The sequence below is a fragment of the Lissotriton vulgaris genome, chromosome 7 (genome assembly GCF_964263255.1).
Source record: "Lissotriton vulgaris chromosome 7, aLisVul1.2, whole genome shotgun sequence".
Classification (NCBI taxonomy): domain Eukaryota; kingdom Metazoa; phylum Chordata; class Amphibia; order Caudata; family Salamandridae; genus Lissotriton; species Lissotriton vulgaris.
The window spans coordinates 1,103,266,306-1,103,280,053 of NC_141695.1; the positions used below are offsets into that span (position 1 = coordinate 1,103,266,306).

Here is a 13,748-nt window from a genome sequence, read left to right on the forward strand (position 1 = left end):
AAAGAGGCACACAGAATAGTTCAACAAGAAAAAGCCTACTTTCTAAAAGTGACATTTTCAAACACTCAATTTAAAACCATTGTTATTAAAAGATGTGTTACTAAATTCTGAGTTCAAAGAGGCTAAACTTTCTTCCTCTATCTTGTCCCAATGGGAAGGTATACTTGTAAGATGTTAAAAAGTATGTCCCATGCTATCCTATGGGAGACATAGCCTTTCAATAGTGGGAAAACTAAATTGGCAGTACTGCACTATCAGGACATGTCACACACACGAGTGCATGTGCTACCCTTCACATACATTGCACCCTGCCCCTGGGGGTACCTTGGGTCTACCTGAGGGGTATCTTAAATGTAAGTGGGGGGTCCCCCATAGAATCTTACTGTCGTTTGTGCTTCGACTGTTTTTAACACGAAATGTATTTTTAGCTAAATGTTTTAAAGTTCTATGCTGTAATCTTTTTTAATTGTAATGTATATGCATTGTTTCTTTTATGGCAACAAAGCCGAAATAAAGAATTTTTGAATTGAATTGAAATGTAAGAAAAGTGAAGGTTATTGCCTGGCAAGTGGGTGCACTTGCCAGGTCGACATGGCATTTCACAACTGCGTTCAGACACTGCAAGGTAGGTTTGAGTTACATTTGCAGGGTTACTTATGAGGGTGGCACAATCAGGGCTGCAGGCCCACTGGTAGCATTTGATTTACAGTTCTGGCACACTCATGCACTTTACTAGGGACTTACCAGTAAATCAAATATGCCAATCAGAGAGAACCAATTGTAATGATTTACACATGGAGCATTTGTACTTTGACACTGATGAGCAGTGCAAAGTGCTCAAAGCATCTAAGTCAGCAAAAACTAAATCCAGCACAGCATCAAAAATACAGGAGATAGAGGCTGCAATGCCAGGCACTGCATTGCTCTCCGTTGATCTGCATCAGATCTGGTGAAACCTTTAGTTGAGCAGGGAGACGTACACTCTGACTCTAGCCAAGGGTCCTAGGCCAAGTAGGCTAATCTTTGTGGGCAGAAACATATGGCGAAATAGGAGACGGGCTTGAGATATTATAGTCTTTGATACCAGTCCAAAGGAATTGGTTTTAATATACCTAGAGACCTCATTAATAAACGTGATAACCGAGGAACTCTGAGATAGTTTCAGTATGTCTGGATCCCATTTTTGTCCGGGAGTTTTATGTAAGGACTCCCTCCTACTGCAGTTATAAATGCACTTCAGTGCATGCATATTAACAAGAGGATAGCTTTATAAAAACAGTTTAGAATGGACACAATCTGAGAAATAGAAGCCGCCAGATAAATAGAGGGCAGTCCACATGGAATTTACAACAGCATTAGCAGCAGTCAGGAAATGATAAAGCTGGAATGTACACTGCACTCACAATAAAAGAGTCTTACTATCACATGCGTATCTAAAAACAAAGCGAACATTTAAACAATAATAAAGTAAAAACAAAAACACTGGCATTGCAGGGAACTAACTAGGTGTGGATGTGCACCTTGTTAAAGAGCAAAATGCAGCCATTAAAAGTAAAGTTATCCAGGGCTGAAGCAGGCTGAGCCATTGGCCCCTGCTGTCTGCTGCAGTGGGTGAAAGCATAATGTGAATGACACAACAGAACAATGGATAAAGAGAGCTCGCTGAAAGCCCCTTTAAGTAAGTACATTACATATATAATTTTAGTAAAATCAAAAAGTCTTGGCTATTTTATTATAGGATAGGGCATTTGATCTGCAGAGATATCTGACAAAACTAAACAACTTTAACATTGTTAATAAAAAAACACATGGCAAATGTACCTGGGAGTGTGCCTAAGGAAGCAAGAGTCAGTTATTTCACACCTAGAATCCAAGACATAAAAACGGCATTATACTTGGATGCTAATAATATATTTTTGAAACCGAATGTAATTTATAATCTTTATATAGTAAATTAAAATCGTGATTTAGTGAGTGGATATCCGCAGTTTTTATTAGTGCAGAGACAACCGATGTACACGTTACTAATGCGATTGTTATTATCGTATAGAGGCGGTTTTACTTTTACTGGCACTAATATTATGTTGGAATAATCATTAGAGACAATACATGAGACAAGAATATATACATTATTATTAATAACAATAGATTAGGTGATTATTAACCACTACAAGATGGCGACCAAACTTATAACCCGAAGACGCTTTGCAATTGTAAATAAAATAGCGCCCGTACAAGACGCCCGCTGCGGACTGTGTTTACATGCCGGCGTACACGCGGTATTTTGTAGGTAAGCTGCCCGGTTTTGTAGCGTGACTTGTTTTTATTACTATCATAAGCAGATTGATATATTAGAACCTTAAGATCGTTTTTTCACTATTTTTACACATAGGATTACTCGCCACGTACTCGTGTTGAGAACGGGAATTCTTAAAATTTTGGAGACTGTCAGCCCAAGTACTGGTGAGTGTATTGAAAGTGGCTGAATCTGTATGAGTATATCTTACAGTTACGGACGTAATTGACTAAACTAGGAATGTTATATCTTCGTTTTTTACCACAGAATAAATATATATCAAGTACTTTCTCCGACGAGATAGGAGACTTTACGATTAATGGTACAGATTGTGACATTTATGATTACTTCCCTACTTTGAAGACAATTTCTCTAACAATGAGGTGAGCTACATGAATGGATTATTGAATCATTTTATGTAACCGGGGTTTACTTGCTGTGTACTTCTGTCTTGTTACAAGTGTTTTTATTTATTTTATTTTTTACTGTATGATAGTACTGGTTCTTGAGAAAGGAGAAATATTAGTGTAGAATGTGACTAGTTGGAGACTTTTTAGGAATATTAGGAAACTATTATACTTTACACAGTTACCGTGATAAATATTGTTACATATATAGAGGAAATGAGGAGTGTGAGGAGGAAATGAGGAGTGTCCTCTTTCGTTCTAGGGTGTAACTCACGGCTATACCATGGAGCTCTGAATTACAGGAAGGATATGATTTTTTCTTTGGTAAAGTGAATTTTACTTTACAATTTCTTTCAATCTTGGGACTTGTGGGTCTCTTCTTGTGACTTTGTCTAAACACCAGGGTATGCACCTTTATATGTAGGTGAATCTCTAATTAGCTTAATATGAGTCACATGGTATCCTTTGAGGGTGACCTCACATATGGTTTAACCTCTCCCGTCACTATAAATTCATTGTGATCATTACTTTTGACCAGTGTTTTAAACGTTAAAAGATATTAAGTATTATTGTCCTCTTGGCTTGCAGCCCTGAAGAAGTCGAAAGGCATGACATTAATGCCCGACGAAACACGTGTTGGCTGTGTCTTTGATTGATGGAAAACAAACAGAAATAAATGACAATGATGCTATGACAACAGACCATGGTGTTGTTAATAAGAATACATTTCTTTGGATACAAGGTTGGACACTTATAAATCTATCACTGATACATGTACTTGTTGAGACATATCTTGGACTTGAAATATTGATTATTATCTGCTCAGCTAAGAATCTTATAAATGTTCTAAAAGGGGGATTCCTTGGTGTTTGTAAGGAAGAAAGGTGACCTTCCTTTTCTATGCTTTGTAGCAGAATCTTTTCACAAAGGATATCTTACTTTGGCCAAAATTTTGTTGAGCGCCTGTTTAGTACCTGGTCATCGCATTGTATTTGTAACAATGAAATACATCATTTGACAACTTTATAACATTTGACATGCTTTTTCTATCATTCCCTTACTTAATGTCATTTCTGCAAAACAGTTGTTATCTTTTGACTACAGCTTAGAAACTATTTATGTTAAATTAGGACCCTGGCTAAACTGAATTTATTGTAAAAATGTAGGCAAAATTATGCAAAAGTTACTCAATTAGTCATTTTTCCAAAAATACTTTACAGGCATTAATCTGGAATGAAATATCAGTGAATCATAATCTGCTTGCTCTATGGTCAGAATATCTGAAAAGGTTTTTGAGCCATTTATGGAACATTTATAGAAAAGTTCCTCACCCTTTGGGAAACATAAAAAAAGTTCGGCAAAAACGAATCAGAGCTTTGTCAATGGTCAGGAAGGCTGCTTTGAGCACAAAGAACTCTCAAACTACAATACTACTCTAAACTGAAGAATCCAATCTACCCAATTAAATGTGCGAAATCCTAAGGTTTATTCATTACTAATCACACAATATTAGTCGCAATCCACTAATACTGTAGCTCGGCTGCATTGATAAATCACAACTAAACACCTAATTTGAATACCTGGCAACATTTCAAAATTGGATGCCTATCCATCTCAGGGTGAATCTACAGAAACATGTCTGTATACTTTTACATTCATTGCCTAGGTGGCCCTCAAGGACCATCTCCTCTCCAATACAGGATCATTAGGCTCCACCGGGAACTACAAATAAAGAATGTGGTGAATGGACCTCAATGCAAACTTCTCTATCACAGAAGCGTAGATATTTATGGCTACAAAAGAGCTAGGTAAATGAATACAGATCACTGTAATATTAAGAATAATGAAATATATATATATATATATTTCTACCAAGATGCCCTGAGCTTAAGAGCGCACTCCACAGGGGTTGAATTCCACAGGAACTTTAATGTAAACAAATCGGCAACGCTGTCCCAATTAATTCATCCCTGATGCATTTCGGAGCAACTTGCTCCTTTTTCAAAGGGTATAACACTGCCAGTCCACATCATGCACTATCACGCTTTCATCATTTCTCAGCGTGCTTAATTGATTCCACATTGGAACTACCTCACAGGTGAGTAATTTCACGAACCGCATACTGGTAAATGTAGTGCCCAATTCTTCCCCGCCAGTGGGGGCTGCTTTGTGACAGTCCTTTTTGTTTAGATTTCAAAAGCCCTCCAGTGGGCCTACATTTACATTAAAGTTCCTGTGGAATTCAACCCCTGTGGAGTGCGTTCTTAAGCTCAGGGCATCTTGGTAGATATATATATATATATATATATATATATATATATATATATATCTGCGTGCCTCTTCACATCCTAATATTTGGCAAACAAACTAACTTCCACGTTGCTCTTGGCAGTGTAAGTGGTAAGCTAACACCTGACGGTAAGTAAGCATACTCGAAGAATTAAATGGCAGCCTTAGAAGTTGAGATGCCTTAGTCTTGGTGATGGTCCCGTTTTTAAGACAGGGCTATAAAGTGTCTCTAAAAATAAAAACTTACTAAGCATGGTGAACTAGTATAACCCTATTTTTAAAAAGGCTAGGGGAGGTGAAGGGGAGAGCCGACATGGCATTTGACAATAAGTCTTTTCTTGAACCACTAAGGTTATCTGGTGCTACCCTTTTTTATATGTTTCTTTATTTAAGTGTTTTGTGGAGCAGTGTAGGCATGCCTCCTTTCCGTTTCTTCTGGGTCCTGAGTACATTAGAAAGAGGTAATGGTGGTTTAGACATAGACCAACGTTTCTCGATCATAATTTCTTTTTTGTGTGGTCTTAATTTTAGACAATTTCGAAGTTTCAGTTTGTGCTTTAGTAGTTTTTAGGTCTCGTAGCGATACAGCGCGTCAGCGCTGTACTCGCCGAGATCTTATGTCAGGGAGCATGCTTCCCAGGAGACAGTCTGGGTCGCGCGCTTTGCCTTTTCCGCCGGCCGCGCGCGCGCGAACGCGCTCGCCGTGTCTGTCTCCTGGGAAGCATACATACACAGGCACCCTCTGCACGCATGCGCACACACAGACACACACACAAGCACACATCCACGCACGCACACATACAGAGACCCCCGTCGCGCACACACACACACGCTCCTCCGTTGCACACACACACGCGCTCGCACACACAAGCGCACCGCCCCCCATCCCACTTACCGCCAGTCCGGTCTTTCCCCTCATCTCGTGCACAAGCTGCGCAGGACACCAGTTTATGCATCCCCTCTCCTCGCGCGCCACAGTCCACGTCATCACGTCATCACTTCGCCCGACAGAAAACGTGCCACGTGACGTCGCTGGTGGTGTTGTTATTCTGTCCCAATATGGCGTCTATCATGGAAGGTCCGCTAAGCAAATGGACGAACGTTATGAAAAGTTGGCAGTACCGCTGGTTCGTGCTGGATTACAACGCGGGTCTCTTGTCGTACTACACGGTAAGGGAGCGGCAAGTTCTACGTGACTTACTTTTTGGGGGTGTCTAATGCATGTGGGCGGGGCATCTAATTTACAGAGGATGACTTTTGGAGAGAAGCAGAGTGGAGGTCATGTGCGATAAAGTGCCTGGCAGCAGCAGAGAGCGCTGTGCTGACATCAGTGACAGTTCTGCCTTCGTAGCACCCTCACGCAGGCCCCGTGGTATGGACAGCGCCTTGCAGTAATGGCAGATGCACTCTCGGCGCTGCACAAAGCGTCACTACCTCAGTGTGCATTGGAAGCCGCAACACACACTAGACCGCGCCTAGAGGTAGTAATTAAGTGCAGTGTGCCCTGCCAGCTTACAAACACACTGCCGCCATCAAGGAGAGTCACCAGGCACTGCGCTGCTGCTCGCTTCAAGGCACCTAGGCGTGTGCACACAGCGTCACTCAGTCACGCTCTTCCTCTCATCCCATTCTTTGCCCAGTTGTCTTCTCTTCTTCTCCATTTCAACCTCTTCTTTCTCTATGCCTCCTGTCTCATGTGCTCCTCCCGTGTTTGTGTGGTTTCTCGTTTGTTTTTTTCCTCTCTCTCCACAGTGCTTGTATCCGTGTTCCACCTTTCTGCTCCTTCAGTGTTCTCCCTTTTCTGTTCTACTTTCCCCTCACCCCACCTTCTCTTTGCCCCTTACCACACCTAACCTTCTCTTCGCGGTCTTTCCACATCTTCCTTTTACATACTTTTCCCTTCTCCCCTGTCCCCAAGCTGAAGACAGTCAAGGGGGGTTGTAAATCCTGTATTTGTAAAGCACGAACAGTTACCCGGAGGCATCCCGGCGTTGGGGGCCGTCAGGAATATTACGCAATTTATTGCCCAGAGTCACATGGTGCTGGGCTGACTTGTTTCCGTTTCCCACCCGCTCCTACATTACGACCGCTCTACCTCACACCAGCTTTTTTATTTATTTATTTTAATTGGAGCTTTTGTGCTAAAAAATATTTATTTTTCTATTTGCCGTCTTCCAAACTGAATTGGAAAAAAAAGAAAACTGGAGCAAAACACACCTATGTAATGTCAGCGAAGTGCGCATACATTCTGATGCATGCTTTTGACAGTGGAATAACTGCACAGCCATTGTGTGGGCATTTTGTTATACATTTTTATTTTGATGATTGTGGGCAGCATCTCAATGCTTTGCAGCCCCACCAAAGGCAATTGGCAAAGCTAATACAGGCTTGAGCAAACTGGGAAACACCCAAGGCACAGGCAGAAGAGTCGATCAAATCCTCAAAACCCCCTGCTTCTGCTCCCACCCCAGCCTCTCTCCATGGAAAGTTCTGTCCTGACGTCCCTTTCCCCTTCAGATACAACTGCCCTCAGCCTGGTCTCCTGAGCCTCCATCTCTGCTCACCACCCATACTTCAATGGTACATTCTTAGACTTTGGTACATCAACAGATGTTAGATTTTTGCCTCACTCTTTAGGGTCTTGAACCTCAGTGACATCATCCAAAAGAATATAGCATCTCAGGGGCCACAAACACAAGCACAAAAACAAAGCAGGGAAAGAGGACTTCCGACCATTTATTGAGGGCCTCACCCTTACCCACCACTATCCGGTCCTACCCTCTTCAAGGGAAACTCACCTGATTTCCAAATCTCCTCAACAAAGACATTCTTTTGAAACCATATTAACGTATAATACTGATTGGCCCAATCCTTCTGCTATTAGTAACACCAATACAGACTTTGCTAAAAATTTAATGCAACCCATTGTCATATACAATGCCAAAAACTCAAACTTTAATGCTGCGAGACCTATTGCATTGCAAATGCTTGTTTTTAACTGTGTGTGATTTGTTTCTGCTTTCAGGTTTGAGTTTAGGACGTTTGATAGATACTCCAGGGACCTGGACCAACCAAGGATCTGCAGCCCCAAGAATTCTGTTTTGTAAGTAGTGAGGGGGCAAACCAATGAAGCATTTTCAGAGCAGGCTCTATTTCCGAAGGTTAAGGAACCTTCGCTGCCTGGTTTGGCTGCCTGCTGTTGAGATCCTTAGGCAGCCAGGAAGAGGTACCAGAAACATGCCGTCAACGGTGTGTTTCTCTAGGACACGCTAAATCGTTTTATCCATCTGCTCATTTCATCACGGCGCATTCACTGTTTACTCAAATAAAGTATACAAGCTACTTTGGTAGTTGGAGTACACTCTGGATTTCATTTGACTTCTTGTCAGGAAGTAGTGGCTCCACACAAAGGTTCCATTATATGAAAATACAGCACACTCGCCTCTCTGCGATCTTAATATATTTCTATTTTCTGTGGGGGGATTAACTGCATTCCACAATCTTGCAGATTCTATTAACGTGTACTTTGCTGATGCAGATTTTTTTTAACCAAGTTCTCTTCTGATGTAGGCTATTATGAAGCTCCGCTTCCACTCCTGGTTTAACCTGAAGCCAAGCAGCAGTGTATATAAATGCAAAGAAATTAACGCAATGAATAATGTGCATTCAGCAACGCACATATCTAATATTAAAAGTCAAAAATGATATGCCTGAGAAATTCAAGAAGCATTAAAAATAATAACTTAAAAAAATTAAGTAAGCACAGGCAAAGCGGGTGTGGTTTCGTGGGCATGCATACAGGCACATTAAACAGAGTGAGTGCCGGTTGTTTAATGTGTTACATTGCCATCAGCCTTTTCAAAGAAATAAAAACGTAAAATGGAAGCGCCCGGGAACTCACCACCACAATGGAATGCACAAAAGCCCAGGAGCAGTGAGTGCCAGAAGAAGCATTCGCCAGTCTCTGATGAAGAAAGCAAATAGTGGCAGCAACATGTAGCCCAATGCATAAAATAGGCAGACTCCTATGGTTGAGAATATAATGCGAACTGACTTGCCAAGAATCTCTGCTCCTGTTGAAACAAGGGATTGGAATTTGTTATTATGCTGGTATACACAAACCATGCAGAGTAGATCCATCACTTCTAAAGCCACATTTAAACAAAGCACCCCCGCTCTTTGGACAGAAGGGCAGAATGGATAATCAAGCTTTTAACAGCACAACTCTAGTAACCATTTCCCTCAGAACTGGAAAAAGGGCAAATATTGTAGCAATTTTTGTAAAAGGACTGTTCCCCAACCAGCATGAGAAGCGTCAACATTGGCTCCTAGCTAGGAAACAAAGACAAAACTTTTACAGAGAAATAATTATGAAAACAATACAACAAATAAGAGAAACAAACATCATGTATGTACAACAACAAAATGACCAAAACATTACATGCAGCTCGTGTTTGTCTGCATTTCCAAGTAATGTGGGCACAACGATAATCAGGCCTCTCAGCTGCCAGGGTGCTGCCGTGTGACACACAGTTTCAAACCTCATCACATGGCAACCCAGTGAAGAGGCACTATCTATCGCACAGTGAGCAGGAGAGCATTTCATGCAACAAGTTCGCGCTCACATGGTAATACTCTGCAAAGAGGGAACCAGTTACAAACTCCTAACGAAATGGGCGCGGGAGTCATATTTTGCTATGTGAGAGGTGAAGGAGGGAGATAGGGTCCGCAGGGGCGGCTCTAGGCTCATGGTGGCCCTGGGCAGGGAGCGTAGGTAGGGGGTCCGGAAGAGGGGGTCGGGCGGGGCGGAGCGCGCAGGCCAGTAAAGAGGGGGGGTCAGGTTGTTTGGAAGTGGAATAGAGCCAGAGGCCGCCAAATCCCTGCCAGGGGCCGCCACACAAATATGTATCCATCCTCAGAGGATTATTATATTAAGGATATATATTGGCGTGGTGGCCCCTGGGGTTTGGTGGCCCTGTGCAGGTGCACAGCTTGCACATGCTTGAGCCGGCCCTGGGGTCCGGTAGGGACTGCCTCGGCAGAGCAGGTCATCCAAAGCCACACTCCCTATGTCCCCTCCCTCTTATCTCTCTCTCAGATCACATGGTGAAAGATAGCTAAAGTTGACAGGTCTATAATTCTAGAAGATGCAATTCAAATTGGAGACCACGGAATCAGTCTCTTCGCGGAGACTATGACATGGGAAAATGAGGAGGGAAACAAAGAAGAGGAAGGACAGTGTGTACATGAACATGAGTTCTGAGAAGTGGGTTTTCAGTTTTAAAAGATCTACGCTAAAATTACAAATGAAGGAAAGGTTGTGAGGGAAAACATATAAGGGTTCTCCATAATAGGACAATGTAATGTGATATACCCTTAAATTAAAGCACCATCAGTCACTGCCGGAAATGCAAAACATTTACTCTGGGATCCCATAAATAGGAAGTCAAGGGGTAGTAGATAAAAGAGGGCAGAGTCATGACAAGTGGAGACTGAAAGTCACCTAATGTATTTGTTTTTTAAAAACTCTGCCCCTCAAAGAAATTTGCAACAAAGACAAGTGTTATAGTAAATCAGCTCTGACTCACTAAGTCACAGACAGATTGGGTTTCAAGCTCATTTCCATGCTTCCCTTCGCAGCCAAGGTCATCGAAAAGGCCTTTAACACCCAGCTAGCAAACCTAATCAAAACTAACAAAGTTCTGGACATCTCCCAATTTGTATTCCGAAGAAATCATAGCACCAAAACCGTTCTACTTGCTGCCACCGACAACATCCGCTACCTCCTCGGTCAGGGCGCAACAGCAGCCCTCCTCCTCCTGGACCTCTCGGCTGCATTGGACACGATTCCCCACCACACTCTAGCCACTAGACTTCACAACGCCGGCATCCGAGGCAAGGCTCTCGACTGGATTCGCTCCTTCCTCCCCGGCAGAACCCAACAGGTCAGACTCCATCCCTACCTCTCGAAACTGAGAGAGACCAACTGTGGACCCCAGGGCTCTTCCCTCAGCTCCGCCCTCTTCAAAGTCTAAATTGCCCACCTTGTAATCATCATCAGGTACCACGGACTCAACATCGTCTCTAAGCTGACAACACCCAGCTGATCTTCTCACTCACCAAAGAACCCACCAACACCAGACACAGCTTCTGATAAGATACGAAAACCATTTCTCCACCAGGATGAAGAACAGCAGCCTGAAACTCAACTCAGAAAAGACAGAAGTTCACATCCTTGCCTCCACTCCCTCCGCATGGAACAACTCCTGTTGGCCCTCGACCCTCGGAAATCCCCATACCCAGACAGACCATGCACGAAACCTCAGCATCCTACTAGACTCTTTGCTCACAAGGAACCACTAGATCAATGCCGTCTCCTCAACCTGCTTCAACACCCTCCGCATGCTTCGAAAGACCATCAGATGGATCGCAACCGAATCCAGAAAAACTGTCAAGCATGCACCCATCAGCAACAGACTGGACTATAGCAATGCTCTGTTCGCCAGAATCAACAAGAAACTTTTTTTTGGGGACCGGTCCTAATTTTTGGGGACCAGCACTTATTTATGGGGACATGCACCTATTTTTCCATATTAGATATTTACAGAGTGCAAGCAAGAGAAAAACACACAGATCGGAAAGATTCAGGAAGAGAAAGACTGCAAAATCATCACAAAACGAAAGCAGGAACCTGCAACGGAGAGAAAAAGGGGCACGGTGTGTGTGGTAGTGGATTAAAGACTACCAGCTTTGGTATTCAGTGCACTGACATTTAATTGCACCAGTCGCCGGTTCCAGGCCAGGATTTCGGGCACCCGCACACCTTTTCTCACATAGTAGACACTGGTACCCAGCAAGGTTCAGTGTACAGTGATAAGGATAATCTGGAGGTTAAGGTACTAGCGGGTGGGATCAGGGTCTAGTCTATTCGCAAGGTCAACTCATAAAATAGGACAGAGGGTTAATATCCCTGCTGCAAACACAGAATATAATAAGCAGGTCACACATTTGTAATTAATGAAAATAACTTTCTTGGGGGCATATTAACAAGGCGGTGATATAAAATTATCGCCGCTTTTGCGGCCGTTTTCGGCCGAAAAGCAGCGAAAATGTTATCGGCTCATCAGCAAAGACACGCTATCGGGTGTTTTGATGATTTTGCTCCCGTTTCCAGCACGCCTAACTTTGCATCGTTAATGAGATGCAAAGTAGGTTGTGTCTGTGGAAACAACATGGGTAAATATCGCGAAGGCAGCTTCGCGATATTTACAGCGCGGGGAAGCGATTATTTTAATCGCACTAAGTATGCCTTAACGCAGGAATTTAACTCCTCTCCTCCTCCCCTTTTTCCCTTCCTCTTCTTATACGATTATTTGTTACTGATTCTCTCTACTGCAAATTTACCTAGGTACCATAATTCTTGTTATTATTTTCATCATTTACGCTTATCTGCTTTAATTTTTTGTTATGTACTGTTCTTGTTTATTTCTTTTGTCTCAAAAATTTAAATAAAATAATTTTGAACTTAAAAAAAAATTCCTGACTAAGGCATACCTAACAAGGGAGGTGAATTCATGTAATACAACCACAGGGTCGTATTTTCAAGCATATCGCTGTTTTACATGGAACATCGCTGAAAAACCAGCGATGTTCCATGGAAAAGGGCTCTATTGCTGGAATATTTATTGCCATGGCGCTAAATGTTGTTATTACAACTCTAGCCTGGTGAAATATTCCAGCGATAGAAAATAGTGTGGCATACAAGGTCAGCGATATTTATCGCTGCCTGTTCCAAACATGCCCCTTGGTTACTGCTTTTGTTGCAAACATCCTTGTGTTATCTGGAGATGAGAAGTGACAATCCTTGTAATATAGATCAGTGAGCTATGAATCCGTGTTTAGCAGCTGCATATAAACTGCAAAGCACAGGGTTGGAACCTCCCTGCCTTTTCCTCAACCTGTTTTTCAAAGGCTGCTAAAAAGGGTTTCTGTGGGTAGTAATAAGTAATTAGTATATAAATGGTTAACAATGGTGTTATAGTCACAAAACACAATAAGGTTAACACCTCCTATTAAGATCCCTCATTCTTTTTTTAGAGAAATGCTCTCACCCACTTACCATGATATGCTCCATCATTGGGCAGTTACAACACCTCATGCACCCCTGGCTGTACGTGATGGAACTAGACTAGAAGCTTGGATGAACGTTGGGATCAGATGCAAAATTTAAACTGCCTAGAAGTGTTGCTCAATCCATTTGAGTTATTCTTAGGTTCCTTATGGCATGATTAAAAATAAATTTAAGATGTCAAAGGGTCATTATTACCCTTCAATCTATATATCGTCAACATGGTTCTACTGTAAATTTACTGCCCTCATGGTTTGACAGCCTTCATCAGGACTAAAGATCTCTATTCTGTCAACCTAATGACGTCAGATGTAGTTGTCAGGGGTAGTATTATCTGTTCCACCGACTCTGCAAGGGTTATTAATACTCACATTTTAGCTAGGGTGTTAGAAGGTGGTTCTGACACTATGGCCGCCCAGATTTTTCGCTTTTTGAGCTTTTACTGTGGGGAAGCCTCAAAAGTTGGGACTCACCACAATGAACTCAGGATAAAAGAGAATGCGTGGGGATTTTACTGGTGTCCACCTGGCTTGACCAGGCCACTGCGCAGCAGTTGGAGTAAGGCACACCGGGCTGTTTATATGCAGACACATGTGTACATGCGTGTGCACACGTGTAGGGGCTGCGG

The 13,748-nt window shown here is 42.5% G+C and overlaps 1 protein-coding gene across 3 annotated transcripts in view; it reads right to left on the bottom strand.

Moving 5' to 3' along the window:
• Nucleotides 1–13,748, bottom strand: part of LOC147702977 (organic cation/carnitine transporter 2-like) — a 562,174-nt gene that overhangs the window by 288,104 nt on the left and 260,322 nt on the right. For 2 of the 3 annotated variants that reach the window (XR_015297558.1, XM_086931557.1), the window contains exon 4: nucleotides 8,894–9,065. The exons of the other annotated variant lie outside the window; for it this stretch is intronic. Coding sequence is in view for 1 of the 2 variants with exons in the window: in XM_086931557.1 (XP_086787683.1) it covers nucleotides 8,894–9,065 (172 nt within the window). In the remaining variant the exon portion in view is untranslated. The remainder of the gene's footprint in view (nucleotides 1–8,893; nucleotides 9,066–13,748) is intronic. 3 annotated transcript variants of the gene reach the window in all.